A 22,874-nucleotide genomic window follows, 5' to 3' on the forward strand; every position below is an offset into this window, starting at 1 on the left:
GCTAACTTTGAATTACATGAAAGTTAGATAACTTTAACTTTTCTTTTTATGTTTATATACATATGTCTGCATTTAAATAATTGTAAAGGGTTCATTAATAATTACATAATCAATTTGTTAAGATTTGAAAATGATTTTTTGAAATTATATCGCTAACTTTGAATTACACGAAAGTTAGATAACGTTAACTTTTCTTTTAATGTTTATATACATATGTCTGCATTTAAATAATTGTAAAAGTTACATCAGATAATTGTAAAAGATTCATTAATAATTACATAATAAATTTTTTTGAGATTTGAAAATGATATTTTAATATTATAATAATAATAATAGTAAGATACAAGTGTTTAAAAATGAGGGAATTCTTTAATCGTTTGATTATTTTTTGTGTAATTTATTATTTTAATATACAAACATATTAAAATATTGAAATATGTTTGTACTATAGTATATATATATATAAATATAAAAATAAAATCTAATCGATTTGTAATCGAATTTAAAAATCGCTTTGTAAAAATAAGATTTCGTAAAGAACAATATCAAAGAACAATAATTTTAACTGAACAATTTTAGATAAGAATATTTTTATCAGATTCATTTTATGTATATATCCTATACGTAAGTAAAGATCTTGAAAAAGAGATATAAACTATATCGTAAAATAGAAGAAAAATAAAGAAGAAGAATAGAAAGAGAGAAACAAAAAGAAAAAGAAAAAGAAAGTAAGTTCTCGATACGTTCGGGAATCACGAAGAAGAGGTTTCGGAAAAATATCGGCCGTCATTCCGAACGAGGGCACCCTTTCGAAAGTAGGAAGAGGAGGAGGAGGAGGAGGAGGTGGAGGAGGTGGCCAGAGTCAATCGTCGTAATCTTGAAGATACTTAACACGTCGAGAAAGAAATCCGTGCTCGTAAAATCTATCGCCTCGATAAAAGTAACTCGTCGGGAAAACTTACAACGGTTAACCGCAAAACCCCTTTTCCATCCCGAAGGGCGGAACCCTAGATAACTTCTTCATTTTTACACGAAATCTTTAAAGTACATATTTTTTTTCATTTACCGATTCGTAATATTGATCAAACACGTTTGACAATCTTTTACAAAATATTTAAATTATTTTCATAAAGTAATCCCCTAATATTTGCTAATCTTTCTGACGGAAACTAATAAATTCCTATAAAAAAAAACAAAAAATTATTTGCCAAAAATATTAACAATAATCAGTAAAAATCTACTTTTCATTTTATTACAAACACTAAACATAACACACGTAGTAAAAAAAAATAAAATATCAAAACATTTTAACATTGCAAGAATAAATTTAGTCATAATTAAACATATCTACGTAATATATATAAAACCACCATACACCATAAATCCTATCCATCATATAAACTATCTCACTCAATAAACATACAAACAAATAATACAAATAATAAACATGCAACTCAATCAAACTAAGTTCTACTTCTTTTCATGTCCAAGTTCCCTGTAAAATTTTATCATTAAACATACAAATAAACATTCTAGTTAATAAATAAGATTAATGTGTGCTTATTAAAACACACATGAATAATATAATATATATATAATAGTACGTAGTTTGTGATAATTCAATGTGTGAATGATATTATTTTGTGTGTATGTATGTTAAAACAGTATTACATGCGGCAAGGTTGTGTGGCAGTGATGTCTACCACATGGATAGCAAGTTTGGCGATTTTTGGTGCTTTGGTTCTCCCAAGAGGTGGCTACTACTTCAACAGTTCCGGCCTTCTTGCCTGCGACCCTTTCTTCGCTAGAGCATCCCTTAGGTATCACATTTCTAAAGGGATGTAAAGGAGTCGATAAGTGCCATCCCTTATTCACCCTTTCTTTTCATTCCCCATCTGGCACCCGCCAGGGGCCAATTACCATCCGATTACGAGTCCCTTTTTTTCCCTTTCTTTTTTATCTTTATTATTCCTCTTTTCTTTTTTTTTCTCTATTTTTACTTTCCTTCAATCTTTATTTCTAGTTACTTTAAATATACACGAAGTTTTTTTTGTAGTCAATTTTAAGTTTCTATAACGCGACGAGTTGATTTATTTCATTCTCGTTTACTTACACCCAACCCTTTTTCTTTTTTTCTTCTTTTTCTTCATTCCGATTTAATCTGACTCGTATTTTATTTTTCTATATCTCTACGTTTGATTAATAATATTTGTTATTCGTTATGATTACATTAGATTTTTTTCTAATCGTTCGTATATTATTTTTTTTATTCCTCTATAAATAATTTGAAATTATTATTTAACACCTAATTTACTTTATCGTTTGATTCCTTTTTATGTTAGTTTAATTCTATCCAAATCAAATTTTCGGTTTTTATCACTGTCAGATTATTCATTTTTAATTGGATTCCTATTAATTTGTTTAATCATAATTTTTCTCTGGTCTGTACACAAACAACACTTTAGTTTTTTGAATTTTTATTATTTCTCGTGTAATTAATTTTATCGTTAATTGTTTTCACGTTCATTTAATTCTATCTTCTATTTTTTCTACTGTCAAGGTTTTCGTATTTAAACACACTGCCGGATCAATAATTTTTAATTAGATTCCTATATTAAATATATTATTTAAATTATCTTGATTTTGTTTTTATTAAATCTCTACATACCGTGTAGATCATTTTATTGTTTTATTTTTAAATGTATTATTATTATCTCATGAGTTTTATATTTAATAAGAATAAAGCAACGTTTAAAATATTTGTTTATCTATTCTTTCGTTTTTTCTTTTTCTTTTTTTTTTTATAGAATACTCGCATGTTGCTGTTTCTACTTCCCGACGACAATGGTGTTGATGTATTGTTACGGCTCGGCATTTCATGTTAATAAACTACGTTTGAAGAGGGTGGTCTGTGTTAACACACCGGAAATCGTTAGCGGTGGTCACATAGAAAGGGTAAGTCGTAACTTTGCCTACAATTGAAAATTCAACTAATTGATAAACTTCTGTACGACGAAGACGACGCATGCATTCTCAATTTCGTCAAATTTTATATGCATTTTTAGTATTTATTTAAAAAAAAAAATTATATTCGAGATAGGTTTGAAATCTAAATCAAAAAATCCTAGCATCGTTCTAAAATCATTATCTTTTTTTACACGAATTCTTTTTATTATTTCTCATCTTGACTCGAGTTTTCGAAAAAAAGTTATTTAATGACCAAAAAAAATCTAGCATTTGTTTCATCTTCTTTTTTCTTCTTCATCTCATTGAATTTGTGTTTTTGATGACGATGAATTATTTTTCTCTCGAGATCATCATCGTACGTTCATTTATATATTTATGATATATTTGTGTGAAATTATTTAAAAAAAAAAAAAAAAAAGAAATAAGAACGCGAACTCGATGTAACGCAAAAAATTTGACATGGGTGAAAAATATAAGAGAGAGAGAGAGAAAAAAAAATAATCTAGGAATGATAATAGACGAAATGTCATTTCCATATTCGAATCTAATTAGGATCTACCATGAGATAATACGAATTTATCTTTTCTTGAATTTTATATCTGCCCGTGTTTGCATTTTATTTTTTATCTTGTTATATTTTTTTTTCTTGTAATTACGAAGTCTCACGTTTAGAAACTAAATGAGAATGTCACGAATCATTTACAAAGACTATTGAAATCGGTTCATGAATCGTTAAAAGGATTGAATAAATTAGTAATCGTAAACAACGAATGTTTAATTATCCGAATGGCAATTTAAATAAAACGAAGAAAAAGATGATGAAGAAGAAGAAGAAGAAGAAATTAAAAAAATAGAAGAAAATGTAAAGTAAGAATAAAAAAAAATAAATTGTCGAGTAAATATCACGTTTTTGAACGCATGGTGATTTACGAGTAAATCTCACGGATAATCTTTTTTTTTTTTTTTTTTTATGCGTGCATATTTAAGCGCAATTAAAATGTCAATTCTTTGTCTATAGCGTGTCCCGTTAAAACTTTCTTTTTCTCAATGAATATTCAATATCCCGATCGATCGTTGTGTTCGGTTTAATTGAAGGAAACGGTTTTTAATTTTTCTCTCTCTCTCTCTCTCTCTCTCTCTTTCTGTCTTCTTCTTCTTCTTCATTTTTTTATTTCTTTTTCTTTTTAACAAATTTTAGACCTCGTTCGTAAGATTAAACATGATCGATGTAATGACTTTTGATATAAGAGAGATAAAAGTGAGAAAAATAATTTTAAATTCAAGGAAACACAAACAATTTTATTATTTTTTTTTCAGACCATTTCTTCCTATTTTTTTTTTTTTTTAAAATATTTTATGCATCTCAGGCTAGGAGAATGATAGAAGAAGAAGGAAAAAAAAAGAACCGGTCGAGATGTTGTCTCAGCATTTCTCTTCTAGTTTGCATATTTCATGTAATTCAGGTTACTCCAGGAATATATTTCGCAGTCTCTTTACGAAAAAAAAAAAAAAAAAAAAAAAAAAAAAAAAGAACCTCTCCAATATTCCGATCAAATTTTCTCAATTTTAATATCCTTTTCCTTTTCTTTTTTATCTCTTTCACGATTTTCTTTTTTCAATAAAAAATTACCCCTCTCGATCCTTTTTCTTTCATGAATTTTGTTTTTATGCCAAAAATGTTAAATACGACAAAAAAAAAAAAGGATATATAGGATTAGTAGAAAAAGGATCTAAGAAAAGAATAAAAAAAAAAAGTATGGAAATTAAAACGAATAGCAGTAATAGTAGTAGTAGTAGTAGTAGTAGTGGTACACCAACGACGAATTTTTTGTGCAACTTTCATAAATATATTTTTCTACTTTTTACGTTTGAAAATTCTTGCCTCTTTTTTTTTCTTACTGCAAAGTTTCCCGTGATTCGCCAACGTCCTCTCTCCCATCCCCCTTTTCCCCACTCCCTGCTGTCCACCTAATATAAAATATTCAATGATTCCGTAATCTCGAGCTAGTTAATTAGTCCTGGTGCTAAAAGAGTTGGACTTAAAATTTGGCACAAGGACCATGCGAGGAGAAACTTATTCCCTACCTCCTCCCCTACCTTCCTCTCTCCACCCTCCACCCTTTCCCAGTCTTTATCTATTGGAATCTGAACTCACTCAGCCCTTTTTAGTTTCTGGTATTAATAGAACAGAAATCTTGGAGTGTGTTAGAAAGTATTTTAACAGTTTCTATTGGATGATAAGATATATACCCATACGTTCTACCACCATCACTACTACTACCACCATTACCATCATCACTTGGGAATGGTACCAGCACGCAAACAACGTCCTAGATTTCACATAACAAACAATATTTTTCTCTTCCAGTTATCTTATTCCGGCGGTCAGATGAAATCGCATTTATCTTGACATTAGTTCAGGATCTCATCTTTTTCTTTTTATTCTTACTTTTATTTATTTTTTGATTTTTTTTTTTTTTTTTTTTTTTGTCATTTCTCTTCTCAGGCAACTCTAACTTCATTTTCTTCTATTTTAATATCTTAGAAGACGAAAACGAGATTAATTGAGGGAGAAAGAAAGAAAGAGAGAGAGAGAGAGAGAGAGANGCAAACAACGTCCTAGATTTCACATAACAAACAATATTTTTCTCTTCCAGTTATCTTATTCCGGCGGTCAGATGAAATCGCATTTATCTTGACATAAGAAAAAAAATACAGAAAATAGAGTATTTTTTTTTTTTTTTTTATTTTTTTTTTTTTTTTTTTTTTTTTTTTTTTTTTTTTTTTTTCTTATTCGTCCCTTTCCCTTAACTTTTTGTCCTCGAGCCTTCTTTTATTCGACTTCGAAGACGAAAACGAGATTAATTGAGGGAGAAAGAAAGAAAGAGAGAGAGAGAGAGAGAGAGAGATAGACCAAAAAAAGAAAAGAAAAAAAAATAACAAAGATGGCTTCAACTTCCTGCCCGAGTATTATTCTGTTTCTTTGTCGCATTGTGTTGGCGTATTATTTTTTTTTTTTTTTTAATTTTCTTTTTTCTTTTCTTCTTGTTTACTTCATTTCCGTTCTTATTCTTATTCCTATTTTTATTCCTCTTTTCCTACTTTTCGTTTTCTACCCTTTTTCGAGTAGTTTTTTATAAGTGACTTATTTCATTCCATGCTTTCTTTTTCTTTTTCTTATTCTTTTCTTATTCTTTTGGTCGACGACATGAGGGAGGGATAGAAGAGAAAGATATTTTATACAGTAAGCTCTTGAAGAAAAATATACTGAGACGTTAAGATTCTTAACTTTTTTTTCCCCCTTTATTTGTTCTTTTTTTAAAGACGTCATCACGCTTCGCATTACTAATATCGGATTTTTCCTATAAAAATACACACGAGGTGTTTTGTCTTTTTATTTTTATTTTTATTTTGAGATCTGTCACGACGCGTAAAATATTTCGGTTTTTCGTATTTCTCGTAAGAATGAATTTCCATGACAAAAAAAATAAAAAGAAACAAATAGATAATATTGATCAGAAATATTTGTCTAAAGAAAAAACAACGTAATTCAATTAAAAAAGTAAATTCGAACTCAAAATGAAAGATTACAAGTATTGTTTTACCATTTAATTTCTTGTATCACAAGAATGGAACATTTAAAAAGAATAAGCACGTATTTTGTAATAGAAATAAAATTGTGCGTTGTGTTTTAATACAATGAACGAAATAAATTAAAGAGAAATGGATAAAGGAATGAATTAAAGGATTGAACGAACGGGTACAGGGAATCTTTTATCAAGATCCTTCAAGCACTTTCTAACTTTGACTACTCTAAGGTAAAGGAATTTTCCTAAAGCGAGAAGACTAAAGTAAAAGCCAAACGATTGTTCACGTTACACGCGTGGACTCATTTTAACGCTTTCAGGATTCTAATGATTTTACTTCGAACGTAAAAGCAGTATAGTATAAATCTTTGAAAGAGAGAAAATTAAAAGTGCATCATCAATTAAAACGATCATCAGAGAAAATTCATTTTCCAGTTCGCGTGAAGTAATATTTTAACTGGGAAAACTTTAAAAAAAAAAAACACATTTCGTTATTTTGATAAATCGTATCATCGTTTATCATAAATCCTCACGGATAAAACAACAGTTTAGTGTTGCGATAAGGGGGGGGGAAAAAAAAAAGGAGAAAAAATATAACGATGAAAAGTTTAGTGGATCGGGATCGGTTATAAACTATCGAAGATATGATTGAAGTGCATACATGCACTGTTTTCCGATAGACAAGGTAGCTAGCCCGCGTTACGTGCTTTCATCGGGATACATTTTTTCGATAAATTATTTAAATTTACCGACAGGTGTCAGGAAATTTCTTTTTCAAAATATTACCGAAAATAAAAATAAAAAATAAAAGCTATACATAGAAAAATAAATGCTCTTTAATACGGAAATTAAAAAATCAACGCGTTAAAAATAATATGCGAAACGTAAAAGTACAATACAACGTTAATTTCATTTAAAATTCATCGATATTTCCTTTAGATAATATTCATTAATAATATTATCGCGACGTACACACACGTTTTTTTTTTTTTTCAGAAAAAAAATTAAAAAAAATAATACAAATGTCTATGTCACATTTATTACAAATCGTAAATAATATTTAATCGAATCGTGTATATTTTATGTCGAAATAAATCACTTTATAATTCGATACAAATACGAGAAAGTAACAGATGCGTTATCAATGAAAACTATTACACGTCTTTACCGAATTATTTTAACGGATCCACTCAACCTTTCCTTTCATCCCTAACTTCTACCCTTTATTTTGATCATTATATAAGCGTTTCTTCATCGTACTTTTACGAATATTCTTTTTACGAACTGGGCATGTGTGAGATGATATCGATTCGATAATCGATTGTAAATAAAGATCAGATCATTAAATTCTCTCGTCTCACCAGGTTCCTGTTTCCTGGATCCGTAGAAGATTATTCATTCTCCTTAGGGAATGAGTTCGATGTACTATGAACAGATTTCATACGATTTCGACGAATTAGAAGTAGATATGGATGTAAAATAAAGGGGGTGAAGAAAGGAAGGGAAGAAGGGGGAAGGGAAAGGGAATTTAAGGTTTGAGGAAACTACCCAAGAATTCACAATAGAAACCATTTCCTTCTCTATCTTATGAGAATTCTTCGATTTTCTCGAGTTTACAAATGCAATGAAAGAAGAATTTGAAGAATCTTAATAATTCGTTGTATTTTAATGAACGTATTTGTCTTTTAAGTTTATATTTATACAATAATTAACAGTTTTATATGTGATGTTATAAAATGTAAAAATCCGATTAAAGAATTTAAAATAAATCTAATAAACGATTTTAAATATTCAATGAAATGTATTGTACAATAAATATTATCGTTTAATCTATAGATAATCGATAATATGTAAAGAATGTATTTATATTCATTCAGTTGAATATTTTCTTTCTTTTCTTTTTTTTAAACAGATAAATATTTTCATTTAAGAAGAAAATGCAATACTGCAAAAATTTGTGTATCACTCGATAAAGGTTTGTTTTTTAATAACTATGCAACACATTTTTGTTGTTTTATTCTCGGTTTTAGTCATTAAATAACACCATGTAAATTGTACGATAATGAAAGAAAAAAAGTTACGAATAATAATGATTAATCAATTATTTCAATTGGGATAAAATACAAAATGAACGTAGTTTCGATTTTCGATTTGCAACAAATCCGTGAGGAGTTTAATGGTGGAATAAATTTGATCTAATAAATGGGTTTAATTTGCCATAGATAATGGACGGAAACAAAACTACGATCTCGAGCGATGTCCCAAATTGTTAGGAAAGGGTAAAAAAAAAAAAAAAAAAAAGAAAAAGATAGGAATAAGAGTAGGAGTAGAAGAAATCATGGTATTAGGAACTCAGGATAAATTGTCTGAGGAAATTACGAGTGGGCGGGAAAACAAAAGCTTCCACGACTATCGAAATCTTTAAGGATTACGTTACGATGAAGTGCAGTAGAGTCCTTTGATTATATTCAATCGTTAACGGCTTGTTTATTGATGTATTTACGATAAGTTAATACTATAAAACGATATTTATTGTTTGATTGCATTAGTAATTAAATACCTATTAAATTTCATTGTAAAAAAAAACACTGAAAATTGTTGAGAGAGAGAGAAAAAAAGAACTAGTATGGAATTTTTTTATTATGATATATAAAATAAATATTAAATAATATCTAACAAATGATAAACTATATACAAGAAAATTTATTTATACGCGTCTGTTGAATTTCTTACAGAATTTTTGAAAACAAAAAACAACATATAACTATGATTACAATATTTTCTCTTTTTCTTTGTTCACATAGAAAATATTTTTAATTACTTCCCACGAAACAATTTGTTTTTTCTTTCTCTCTCTCTCTCTCTCTCTCTCTCTTTTTTATTTTCTTTTTTCGATAAATAAAACTATCGATATAGCGAATAGGAATAACTACAGAAACAACAATCTAGCACTATCATTTTTATCGATTTAGATGGTCATCGTTATCCTGACTTTATTTTCAACGTTATAACGACCTATGGGGAAAAATCAACCCGAGAAAGACGGTGGTGCAACAACGAGCTTAATAATGACAAATCCGGAACTCGAGCGAACATTTTTCCGTTGTCGTTTCTATATCCTCGTCTCGTTACAGAATCGAAACAAAGAGAAATAAAAAAAAAAATAAAAAACAAAAAAGAAAACGAGCAATCAGATCGATAAATATCGTTCTCACCACCACCACCACCATCACCGTATCGGAATTTGTTTCACCACGAATTAAAAACAAAAAAAAAATATAAAATAATTCTAACAGTGTTGTCAACAAACAAACAAACAAACAAACAAATGGTAGAAAAAGAAAAGAAATATTTACGTGGATACCGTTTTGAAAATGGGTAATTTTACTACACATATACATACGTAATACTAAAATGATAAATAATTGATAGATAGTAAACTATGGTGTGTTACATCGAAAATTCATTCGATACGATCGATTTTTCTCTCTCTTTCATATATACATACACACACACACACACACACACACATTTATTCTACCCTCTTACGTTTTTCACCAGTCATTTTTCGAACTTTTTCTAACATCAAAAGTTTCCGAAAGACAGGACGGAAATACGCGTGAGATATCGAAATGGCCTTCGATATCTTCCCTTCCTGTCCCTTTATCTTTATCTTTATCTCTCTCTCTCTCTCTCTCTATCTCTCTCACACCCGTTACTTCAAAGTTTTCTCAAACTTTCCTACGATTCTCTTTTTCTAACTAAACCCTCCACCTCCTCCTCTTCCCTCAGCTTCGATTGCTACAAAAATAGCCACCGAAACGAACTGGTCGAAAGGAAACTTCCTTCGCGTCCTTAGTCACGCTTTGTTACCACCCCCTACCCACCCACCCCTCCCTCTTCTTTCCTCCTCCTCCATCTCTTCTTCTTACTGCACCCCCTCGAATATTTTTCGGTTAAGATTCAAGCTTAATGGGCCATGTAGTACCGATATAAATGTGTGCAAAAAAAGAAATATGCTCTTTGCATTATAAGAAGAAGTAGAAAAAGAAGAATAAAATAAGGGATGAAAAAAGGAAGAAGAAGAAGAAGAAGAAGAAGAAGAGGTAGAAGAAAAAAATCGTACCTTAATGGCACACGTCGTAGAAGGTACCTTATTTATAAGAAATCAGCCGCATCTTCATTCTTGTTCCCTCCCCTTTTACACCCACCCCATCTATCTCTATCTCTCTCTCTCTCTGTCTTTTTTTTTCTTCTCTTTCCTTTCAACCGCAGCTTCGATGTAGGTCAATGGATGCGGGAATGTCTTCTAAAGGTGTTTTCGAGGCCGTGAAAGCGTCGATGTATAAGATTTCATATATATATAGTTCTCAAAAGGAGGAGGAACAGAGGGTGGGTGAGGGTGAGGGTGAAGATGAGGGAGAAAGGAAACTCGTACCGTTCTCGTGCTTATCTGGAAGATGTAAAAGGTTCGTTGTCGTGTGCAAAGTTTCCAATGGAAGTCACTAAAGTGCGAGCATCCCTGTGAATTATGCATATACTCAAGAATCGAGACATTTTTTATAACCTAAGTTAAAGTATGATTGCGTTTGACTATCATTACGTTTCTCTTTTTCTACTACGAATACGATATCGTTTGTTTTCCAATCCTTTTTCTTTCTCTCTCTCAAATTTCTATCTTTATATCTCGTTTTACATATCGAGTTACTCATTTTATACAACTTACTGCGCCAAATTTTGTTTATTTCATATTGCTTTTTTTTGAAATAAATGTTTCATAGATATAGGAATGTAATATTTTGTTATATTTAAATATGATACTTAATTTTTGTATATGTGATAATAATTGATTTGTTAACAAATAGTAAAAACGAATAAGAAAAAGAATAACGAATTGAAATATTTCGATGTGAAAAAGAAAACAACAAAAAATATTGCAATTCGTATTTTTACCATTTTGTTTGTTTTATAATACAAACACAAGGTATAGTTTAAAATGAGAAGGATACAAAAAAAAAAAAAATATATAAAATAAAATATATTTACGTTTCTACAACGTTACTCAAATATTTTCGCGAATTTTTCTTTTTTACCCTGCCATGTGTGACTATTTTTAGGCTTTACTACTGCAAACACTTCCCTCCTTTATTTTTCTTTATATTTTGTACGAGATGAGAGAAAGAGTGAATAAAAAAAAAAAAAAAAAGGTTCGCTTCGGACTATTGTTCGAATTTATTGACATTTAAAAATCGATCTGACGTTATAAACGTGCATATTTGACTACCACCCCTTTGGAATTTATTATTGCAAAACTTGACGGGACATCAAATGTTCCGATACATCATCTCATGCATTTTGTTATTCTTTTAAATGTACATTATTTTATATATATATATAGATAAAATAACAGTTAATATTTTTCAACAATATAATAACTTCCAATGATTATTTTTTCTATTAAATCATTCGACTTATTTCCCACATTTAATCCCACTCATTGATATTATTATTTTCAATTTAATTGGAAGTATATTAAATTGCAATAACCTAAAGAGTATATCAAGTATACAATATTATAATATAATATATGACATTTTTTAAACAAATTATACGTCCACATGTATGTATATAAAAATACTTTACTAAAATTTGTAACTATCTGATAATAATCAAAAGTTAATTTTTCAATCGATGTATCATACAAACACACATGCATACATTAAACGTATAATAGTAAACGTCCATATATTGAAGTATATAAGAGTACACTTTTTTCCTTTCTCTTCTTTTTTTTTCTTTAAAGCAAACTCCTCGAGGCTACTTCATTTCATGGGCGGAAAATCGAGATAACGATAGCGAAAGTTAAGATGAAAATTTTCAAAGGTCCCTGTTTCTTCCCTCTTCCTCTTTCTTTACAAGGGTAAGAAAGAAAGAAAGAAAAAAAGAGATTGCTAGGTTTTTTTTTTACAAACAACGAATCGGTTTCGTTCCTTCCAGTAAGAACGAACTGGAAAACTTCATTTTAAAAGACTTTTTCCACGAACTTTAGATCCAAGTCCCGTTGTCGCAAATTTAATGACTTCCAACTCGTCGTTTATGAGACTTTGCTTATTTTCCTTACCCCGTTAAGAGTTCGCGCATCTATTTGTTCTTTTTTTTTTGTTCGTATATAACCACCAAGAAAAAGGAAAAGGGATGATACTTTTAGCTTAAACGTTATTTTCTCTACATACTTTTTTTTTCTTTTTTTTCAATTAAATAACAAAAATTGAACGAGTAAGCGGAATCAAGTTTATTTTTTATTATCTTCCCTCTCAAAGATTCGTAGAATTTTTTTCTTTAGCTAGAATACAGTCAGGATTCGTGAATTTTAGTTATTAATATACCTACGGCGATAGTCGATTATTTTGTTTTTTTTTTTTTTTTTTTTTTTGGTTTTTTAGTTAAGTTTCTAGATGGAATAATCCATTTCGATTGGTTGATCCAGTCGTCTCTGTTTTGGAAATGAACCGATATTGGATGTATACGCTTGGTTGTGAACACAGAGAATCCTCTAGCGTTTAAGTTAATCGTTGGACCGTCCATAATACGTGTTTCATCATGTCTTCCTCGAATTTGGTTTAATTTTAGGTTGGATATACAACGGTAAGATGAACTATGTTATTGTAGACACGTTTCAGCGAAATTAATAATTTCATGTAAATTATTAGATTGATATTTCAATCGAATTCTGGTAACATTGTTCTCGAACTTTTTATACTTTCAAAAAATATCGAATTATTCCCTCGTACTATTTATTCTTTATTTTTTTTTTTTTGAATATTAAACTTTATTCATACAATTAATTTAAGAAAAAAAAAAAATATTTATATTAGTGCATCTGTTCTTTCCTTTCATTTTAATTACTTTTATTCTTATTTTATATATTGTTCTTTTTTTATTATTATATATTATTGAATCCGATATCCTCTCGTTGCAAAAAAAAAAACAAAAAATGCATTGAATATTTAATAAAGGAAACGTTGTAGGGAGACCTCGCCAATTTTGGGACGATAAATCGAATCGAAATGCAAATATATTTGGTGGGTAATAGTTTGTTCTACGTTCTGCATTTCCAAAAGGATTGGGTATGCTAATGATCGTTCTGTATGCGTTAACCCGTTGTGTCGTTAGAAACGTCCTCGTACTTTTCCTTCCAAGATTTCCTTCCAAACGTATTTTCCTTCCTTTTTCCCCTTCCTCTATGTTGAATAAAATAATCGTAACCGAAAGAATATTGCAGCCATAAAGAAGACACATTATTCTCACAATTTATTGTATAATAAATTATATAATGTCGCATTATTGCTAAATCTAAATTTACATGAAATCATAAATAACAATTTCAAATGAACATCAACAAAATGTAAATTGTTTGTTGATTAGTACAATCGAATCATTGATTATATTCATGATATATTAATGTACGAAAAAAATTAACTGAGATCACATGATTAATACGATTGAAGAAGTATCATTCAAATATAAAATAATAGAAAGTGAATAGAATCGAATTCATTATATTTCTCTTCTCATTTATTTTATTTTTCTTATCATCATTTATTTATAAAAAAAAAAAAAAGTCAAAGCTACCCTTAAATATTTCTTGAAATATCATAAAAGAAGATATTGAAATACCATTCCAATGTGTTAGCATTGCAACAACAAAAACACTCTTTCAATAATAATTCTATTAAAAGAAGATATGAAAATATTGTCTATTACAATTTTGTATTTCGTACTAACGGGATTCCTTAGCTTTTCGAAAAAATTCGTTCCCTTTACTTACATCGTTTTCTCTTTAGGTCTACTAACTTAGATCGTTATTAAAGCAAGTAATCCAATGAGATTGAGGTAAAAGGAAAGGCGTGAAAATCACCAAGTTCAGATGACTGGACTCAACGAAATAGAAAGATAAGAGTTGTACGTGTGCAGGGGTCTGAGAAAAAAGGAGTAGAAAAAAAAATAAATAAAAAGAGAGTGAAAAAGAAAGAAAGAAAGAAAGAAAGAAAGAGAGAGTGTGTGTGTGTGTGTGTGACATATGGGACACAGTGATGTTCCTAAACGAGAAGAGAAGACTGGTAATCCCTTTACTGCTACACAAGAAGAGACTTTGACACTGACGAGCTTAGCGTTTAGAGACTTTTCTAACCATGTCAAGTTGGTCTAAGAGAGATAGCTGTGTCTTGAACCTCTTTCCCCTCTTCTATCTACCTTCTTCTATCAACCCCCCTATCCCTATTCCTATCTCTATTTCTTTTTTTCTTTCTTTCTTCCTTCTTTCCATTTTCTTTTTTCCTCAAGGACGTTCAGACGCGATGAAGGGTGGTGGTGGTGGTGGTGGTGATCTATTCATTCCTTCAAAGCTCTTGGAAAAAAGGGTGTTCGCGATCGAAACCATAGGTGCGCCAGTTAAAAAAAAAAAGATCTATCACTTTATTGGTTATCTCTTTTTTTCCTTTCCCATCCAGTTAATGGTTAAGTTGAATTTACGTCTCCCATCCCCCTCCACCATTCCCGAAAGAATATAAGATATGAATATAGAAAGAGTACGATTTATTCTATCAATCTCTGAAATGAAATGAATTTTGTTCGGTGATATCGATTTCTATGGGGTTTTTTTTTTTTTTTTTTTTTTTTTTTTTTTTAAAGAATTCATTGAACCATTAACTATAGATATATTATTAAGGCTTATCTCGAATTTCTTTCACGAGGATTCGAGATTTTTTTCTTTTTGTCTTCTCTCCCATCTATTTCGAAAGCTCGTTTTCATTTATTTTTAAAGTGAACTCATTGGAATGATTTATTCAATCGATATTTTGAATCATAGTGATTTGACAATTAAGTTTAATCGATTTGTTTCAGCTGGTCGCTCACGAAAGACGATTGTCGACCTCAGCTTCCCGAACAATGGCTGCTATGAGCTTAGGATTCATTGTAATGGTCACCCCATGGACAATTCAGGAAGTCGTTGCAGCTTGCACTGGAAGTAAACCTCCCCCGTTCCTTGACTTTCTTGCTACCTGGCTTGCTCTTTCCAATAGTTTTTGGAATCCCTTTCTTTACTGGTTGCTCAACAATCATTTTCGACGAATATCGAGGGAGTTACTTTACACTAAGGTATAATTATTATAATCATTTATATTTCATTTGTTTTTTTCGAATATAACTTTCAATTTATTCAGTATTTTCTCTCGTCCAAAATTATAATTCTTAATGATAAGGGTTCATAGGGAACTTGGACATAAAAAGAAGTAGAACTTAATTTAACTAAGTTGTTAATTTAACTTTCAATTTTTGTTATTTAATTAAATATGAAACGTGTCCTATTGTTTCGATTATTTTTTATTAGAAATCCTACATTTTATGCTCCCAATAATATTATATATAATAATTATTTACTTAATCAGAATAATTTTGTTTTTGCAAGGATTTAATAGATACGATAATGAACAAAATCCTTTTCATTAATAGCAAATCCATATCTAGGTAATCCTTGTAAAGGTACCCTACGAACGATTGATCCCTGCAATATCATTCAACGATATGAAACGATATAAAACGATACTCACGTCAAAGCCATGCATTAACGAAAGGTTTAATTCGATAAAATAATTTTCAATAAAAATTATAATCATTAATTTTTGTTTTTTAACAGAACAATTTTTACATTCGAGATAATTGATGCCCGAGTTAAATAGAATTTTTTTTATGAAAGAAAGAAAGAAAGGTGTTTTTTCTCTATAAATGAAACAACATTAAAAGAATTTTATGAGATTTAAATCGATTAGAGTGTATTGCACCGTTTCACGGAAAATATTTACATAATCCGCGTTTCCACGTTTCATTTATTTTTTTTTAATCCCGTATGATTATTGAAAAGAAAAGTTAGTCATATTTATGTAGAAAGAAAAATAGTAAAAAAAGAAAAAAAAAGTTGTCGAAAGCAAATACCGTTAAAACCTATTGAAAGTAGTTTAAAAAGGAAAGAAAAATAAACGAGTGAGTAATATTGCAAGGAAAGGAAATGCTACTATTAAAATGATATTGACGTCTTGCTAAAAGCTTCTACGGATTAATAAATTTTTTATTAACATTATTAGAGACTTTATTAATCACTCTTTGTAATCGTAAAACTCCATTTAAGATAATCAAATCATCGAAATTAAATTCACGTAGTGTTTTCCTCCTTTATTTATTTTTTTTTTTTTTTTTTTAATTTCTTTATATTTTCATTTCATTATTTCTTTTTTCATACGAATCAATTTTTAATCGTACGTAATATAATACAAAAAATCGAATCGTATTAATTGAATTATTATTGTTCAATTTTTTAACAAGTTAATTGAAACATTTTTGTTATCAACACCTTTATCATTTAACCATTTTATATCTCTCGTTACGGTTTATTAATTTATTAATTTCAAATGTTTATTACAAAAGAAGAATATTCATTGAAAATACGATATGAAATACGATTTCAAACAATAGAGAAATATAAATGCGGGTTTTATTCACGTTTACCAAAAATTCTGGATGAAAGATTTAAACGATTTCATATATAAAGTATATTTATATATATATATATATATTAAATAAAAGCATGTTCGATTTTTATCTTTTAACGAACTAGTCCGATCGAATCGCGAATGTAAAATTTGTCCCTAGGAAATATCTTTAACTGCAGAGCGTGGTTTTTGTGCAGGACCATCGAATAAATCGCGTCAATGCGTTTAAGGATGTTTGGGTGATACAATCGGCGAGATAAATGTGCTAAAAATTTAAAATTCGCGAATATCTGCGTTTTAAAACACGTTTACCAATGTTACCAATAATGTTGAATTAAATAAAAATTGATAAATAATATGAAAAAAATGTTTAATAAATTTGAACAGTTAATAATGTACCTTGATTTTATAAAAACAAAATTAAGAAAAAGAAAAAAACAAATTTATTTAATCCTAACGGAAGTTATTTTCAATTAAATCGCGATACACGTTTCGTTACGCGATTTGAAACGATTTAACGACAATCTTCTCTACGTTTTTCTACACATTTTCGGATCTCTTAAATTTGGTTCGAGCAAATGAAGGGTAAAGGGGAAGTGGAAAGGTTCCTTTTCTCTATACTCTACCACTATCTTTTTTTCTATTTCTTTATTTAACTTCGTCCAACATTCAGGACAATGCATCTTCCCCGTAGCGACTTTGCAAGCCATGAATTCCGAAACGGTCGTCCTCTCATCGTAAATCTTTCATCTTTGGAAAACGTGCAGTTTTTCTCTTTCTTTCTCTTTTTCCTTCTTTCTTTCTTTCTTTCTCTCTATCTTCATTTCGTTGGTTTATACAGAGCCTACACGATCGTATCACGTGCTGGGCTTGACAAGTGGTCTTATGCCGTTTCACCAATCGATTTATCTTTTGAAAAACGGTAAGAAAAGAGAAAAAGAAAGACAAATGGATAGATAGATAGATAGATAGATAGATTTCGATTGATTTTTCAATAGTATCCTCTATTGTTTTACCTGATAAATATTGATAAATATAAAATATTCCCTTTTGAAAAAAAAAATAATACGATTTATTCGATGGTTTGTGAGAATTCCTTAATGTACAATATCGTAAATAAAAGTGACGTTTATCTAAAATATCATTTTATGTACGAGAAAAGAAAAAGAAATAAATAAATAAAAAAGAACGATTGAAAAATATAATTAAAAGATTAATTATTAATAAATTAGTTTGTGTAATTTATTTTTCCAGTTGCTTTGCAGACCAAAGCCATTAGGACCGAAACAACATTGTTGTGCAACGAGTACAGGAGGCCTCGACGTTTGCAGTATCAGTGGAGTAGATTTGTCAGGTACGATATAATCAATTATTCATTTTGATTATTTTTTAATCATTATTTCGACGACGTTTATTGAAAAAGTTTTCTTCGATAAAAAACAATGGGGGAGTGGGGAGAAGGGAAGAACAAACACGACGAGAGTTGAAATGGGAAAAGCCTTTTAAATATTTTTTTTATCGTCAAAGCGAGAATTAATAGCGATGTTATTAACAAAAAAATCTATGTAGTCCTGTTATTTGATACGAGAGGGGAAAAAAATTGAAAAAAATAATAATAATGAGAAGAAGAAAAGAAGCAAAAAAGTTGGTGGTACATTGGTAAGTGCAGAAAACTCGTTTACGCGAACCGCGTTATTGATTCTCTCCTATCTAGTTCATTTCGCGTAAAGTCACGTACAGGAATATACGAAAATTTTTCCTCAAAGAAGACGTTAGAAAAATTCTAAGAAAATTTCATACTCGACCATCGGATACGAGAAGGTTCTTCTTTTCTTCCTTGAGATTCTTTGATCTAAAAGCTTTTCTAATATTTCCGCGAACAAAATTATTCAAATTAATATTAAACATTAATAGAAAAAGAATATTTTACACTTTGACGAGTAATGTACTTTCCATTTAAATTTTTATATCAACGATAGAACTTGAAAAAAGATTTGTTCTAATAAAGGGAGAGAACCAAGTTGACAGTTTTCCATTTAACATGAAACCAGCTGGTTGATAAGACTACATGTGAAACTTGTCCCCTTGTTTTTTTTTTTTTAATGGTTAAGTATTGTTTTTACAATGTACGATCCTGATAGACTCCTACGATTGTGTAGAAATTAAAAAGAAAAATCAATGTTCTGTCAACTTGACACTGTCTCTTAGTAAAAGAAATTAATAAAAAAGAAACTTCATTAAAATCACAGCAATGCTATATATTTATATAATAATTTTTTAACAGAAAAAAAACGTTGTCGGGATGAATACGTAAATAAACAAATTTTGTACAACAATTGACAATTATCTTTCCATTAAATTATACTTTTTTAATTGACGATCAAAAATTCCATTTGAATTATTTGAAGTTAAATAACACGATTATGGGATTTAACCAGAGTTTTTCCATGATAAATATTTTTCATTCTCGGATTAGAGATGGTAGAGTAAAATCTAAAGGATAAAGTTAAAACTATTTAGTTTGTGGTATTGCGATTAAACGAACAACTCGTTCGAACTCGTGGTAATAGTTTCGCGTGACTGCGTGGAAAGATGATTGTGCAACAAGTGTCATTGCATGGGAGGACGTAGATACGTGACGTGTATGTTATATACATGGATTTTCTACAAAGGAACTCTTGTTTCAGGATTGGAACGTTGCTCAATGGATCGATGTTCCATGGCAAGATGTTCATCATCATCTTTAGCCAACAATCCATCGCCACTTCCATGGGAAACCGGCCACATGATACGAGGGGATATTACGCCCACGTGAGGTCCGTTATATTTATTATTATTCATTAATTATTTATTCATTAATCACGAATTTCCTAATTACAAATTGTTAGAATTAATTCGTAAATAAGTTAAGATTATTATGATATTAAAATATTACGAATGAAATTCAATGATTTTTCCCATTGAGTTTAATTTTTTTTCTATTAATTACCGGACATAATTAACTCGTTCTCGATAAATCCGTCAAATTAATCATTAAATTTGAATCGTAACATTTCCTATAATTACGGTATACATGTCTGGCCACAAATTGAACATCAATATAAAATAAGAACTACGATATTAACTGAATTCTGTGCTCGATCGATATGTTTTTAAATTTCTGTCAATAATTATTAGCACTCGTATCGAACCTCGAACGTCATATTTACTCGTACAGTTAAATGAACGAGACACGCGTTTACAAATGATTGATAGTAAAACAGATTAAACACGATCAGAGAGCAATTAACTATTTATATAAAATAGACGAATAATTCTGGAATAAAAATAATGAAAAATAAAAATATATATATATATTTTTTCTGTCAACAGGAAGGGATGCCGCCACGCAAACGGACGATCCGGGATCACCGGACCACATCAGTTAGTATCGCGTGGCGGCAGAATCAAATCTGCTGATTAAAAAACAAGAACGACGACGAAGAGTGTTCAACGACTACGATGTCGAATTTTCTTCGTTATGGTCAACGAATTATCTTGTCCCATCATTAAGGGGAAGTTACCTTCTTCATCGTGATAGGTCTTCATCTTCCTCTTATCACGAAAACAATGGGACAATTGAATGCTCGAAGACTCGCCAACGTTCGCAACGAGACAGACACGTCAAATACGCGAGCTTTATCAGCTTACCCGATCTTGTACCAGACAAATCTGATAAATCATGAAAAATAGAATATTAAAATTGTTTTCAAGATCCTATAGAATTAAGAGATCATATTTTGTTGTTCCTTCATTATTTTTTTTTTTTTCAAAAGAAGATAATTGTAAGACGTGTTTGGAAAAAATTGAAAAAAAAAAGAAGAAAGAAACTTAATATTTTCTTTACTTTAATTGATTATTTTTTTTCTTTTTTGAAAGGAAATCTAAGGTGTACTTGAAAAATAAAGAAAAACAACAAAAAAATTAACAATTTTAAAAAACGCTTTCATTTTATATTTTTCTTTTTTCAAAAACGAATGTAAGAAGAAAAAGAGAGCCAATACTTTTGTGATCATCGACATTAAAAAAGAGAGTTAATATTTACTTATTTAATTATATTTAAGAATAAAAAACACACACGTAAGAGAAATAATTCGATAAAACAATTCGATAGAAGTTCTAATTTCTATTTTCCAAAAATTGTTAAAGTTATAATTATATCATTTTTAATAAGTAAACATGTAGGACAAAATTTATCGAATGTTTTCATTGTATAGAAGTACACCTTATGGTTTTTTTCCTTTTACAATATAGAAAAATGTGAAAGTAAATTTTGTTTTTTGGATAAATTTTTGAGAGTCTTTCTTCTTTTTATTTGTACTTTTAGGACGAAGCACGAGGAGAACAAAATTAAAAAGTACTTTTCGTTCTTTTCTATTTCGTTTATACGCGGGTGTTTTTAGAATAACATTGTGAGCCCGAAAAAGGGACTTTAGAAAATCTTTTATTGTTTTTCACTTCAGTGAACAAATAGGTAAGTTTCATAGGACGGAACAATTTAATGAACATTTTTATTACCTTTTTTTTCATTATTGTAAAATATGATAACGTAGAACAACACGTGTTGGAAACATTGTAATAATATTTATTTGTTTTTTTACGAAGGAAGAAAACGAGAGTCGAAAAAGATTGTAACATAAATTTAAGATTTAATTTTTAATCAGATTTGTGTGATAGAAAATTAATTTAATTAATTATTTGTACTTGAAGAAGAAAAGAAAGCAGAACAAGATCGGGTCCGCGGTGCCTGAACAAAAAACGGAGAGACCGAAAGAAACTGTCGAATAAAAGTCTCTGTTTCTCTCTTTACTAATAATATGAATTTATCGTGAAAGGAAATATAAAACGCACAATGTACATTTCTTGAAGGATGTAATATTAACGCAATGGGGAGAACAATGTCGTAATTAGTAATTCGTAATTCATAACTTTATGCAATCTTGTCGTAAGCGATACTTCGAGTACCATTTAAAAAAGCAGTCTTCAAGTTACTACTCAATGTAAATCGTTTGTGAAAATCATTTTTTAGGAAATAATAAAGAATCCTATGGAAATATTTAATTGATGCTGTGATTTTGTAAGAATTATTAATTTCTTTCATATATTTATTTTTTAATTTAAATGGAAATATCTCAAAAGGCTTCTCTGGGAATCGTAAATAAAACACGATGGTTGTTGGAATTTAGAAAGCTTTTTACAGACCATTCTTATGGATGGTATACGTTGTCGTACATCAAAGGGAAATATTTCTTTCTATTCTTCGCTGGAAAATTCCAGCGCACACACTTTTATATTATCTAGTAAATATATCTTGATAAAATGTGTCATCTATACTACATTAACGCATTTTAACAAAAATTTAACAAAATTTTGTTTAGTTTCGATTATTACATGTTATTCAAACTGTGTATAGCGTTTAAGTATTTATTATATATTTTCCAAAAATTTTTCTTTACTAGTATTTCGGAATTTTTAAAACGATTCCCAGCATTATCTAACATTAAAAATTGATCATAATGCAATTAGTGGATATAGTGCCAGATAACGCTAAATTTAGACACACATTTTCCCCTTTTTTTTACAGGTATACCAGGAAATATTTCTTATCATAAAAATACTCTGTTTCACCGACCGAGATTCTTCTTCCTACGCAATTTTCTATAGACCAAGGTAGGAGAGATTTAGACAAAAATTGAAAATGTGCTGCTATCTTGAGATAAACATTATGAATTGT

The 22,874-nt window shown here is 29.4% G+C and overlaps 1 protein-coding gene across 2 annotated transcripts in view; it reads left to right on the forward strand.

Annotated features, from left to right (window-relative positions):
- The window catches only part of LOC106788292 (trace amine-associated receptor 9), a 55,964-nt gene extending 33,761 nt beyond the window's left edge, over positions 1-22,203 (forward strand). Inside the window, exons 4-9 of one of the 2 annotated variants that reach the window (XM_014751435.1) lie at positions 1,666-1,820; positions 2,808-2,955; positions 15,459-15,713; positions 18,356-18,455; positions 19,789-19,917; positions 20,474-22,203. In XM_014751435.1, coding sequence (XP_014606921.1) covers positions 1,666-1,820; positions 2,808-2,955; positions 15,459-15,713; positions 18,356-18,455; positions 19,789-19,916 — 786 coding nt within the window. In that variant the 3' untranslated portion in view covers position 19,917; positions 20,474-22,203. The remainder of the gene's footprint in view (positions 1-1,665; positions 1,821-2,807; positions 2,956-15,458; positions 15,714-18,355; positions 18,456-19,788; positions 19,918-20,473) is intronic. The other variant, XM_014751434.1, reaches the window with a different exon arrangement.
- The last annotated feature ends 671 nt before the right edge of the window (positions 22,204-22,874 follow it).

The sequence above is a fragment of the Polistes canadensis genome, unplaced genomic scaffold, assembly GCF_001313835.1.
Source record: "Polistes canadensis isolate GaletaPanama2010 unplaced genomic scaffold, ASM131383v1 scaffold_133, whole genome shotgun sequence".
NCBI classification, from domain to species: Eukaryota; Metazoa; Arthropoda; class Insecta; order Hymenoptera; family Vespidae; genus Polistes; species Polistes canadensis.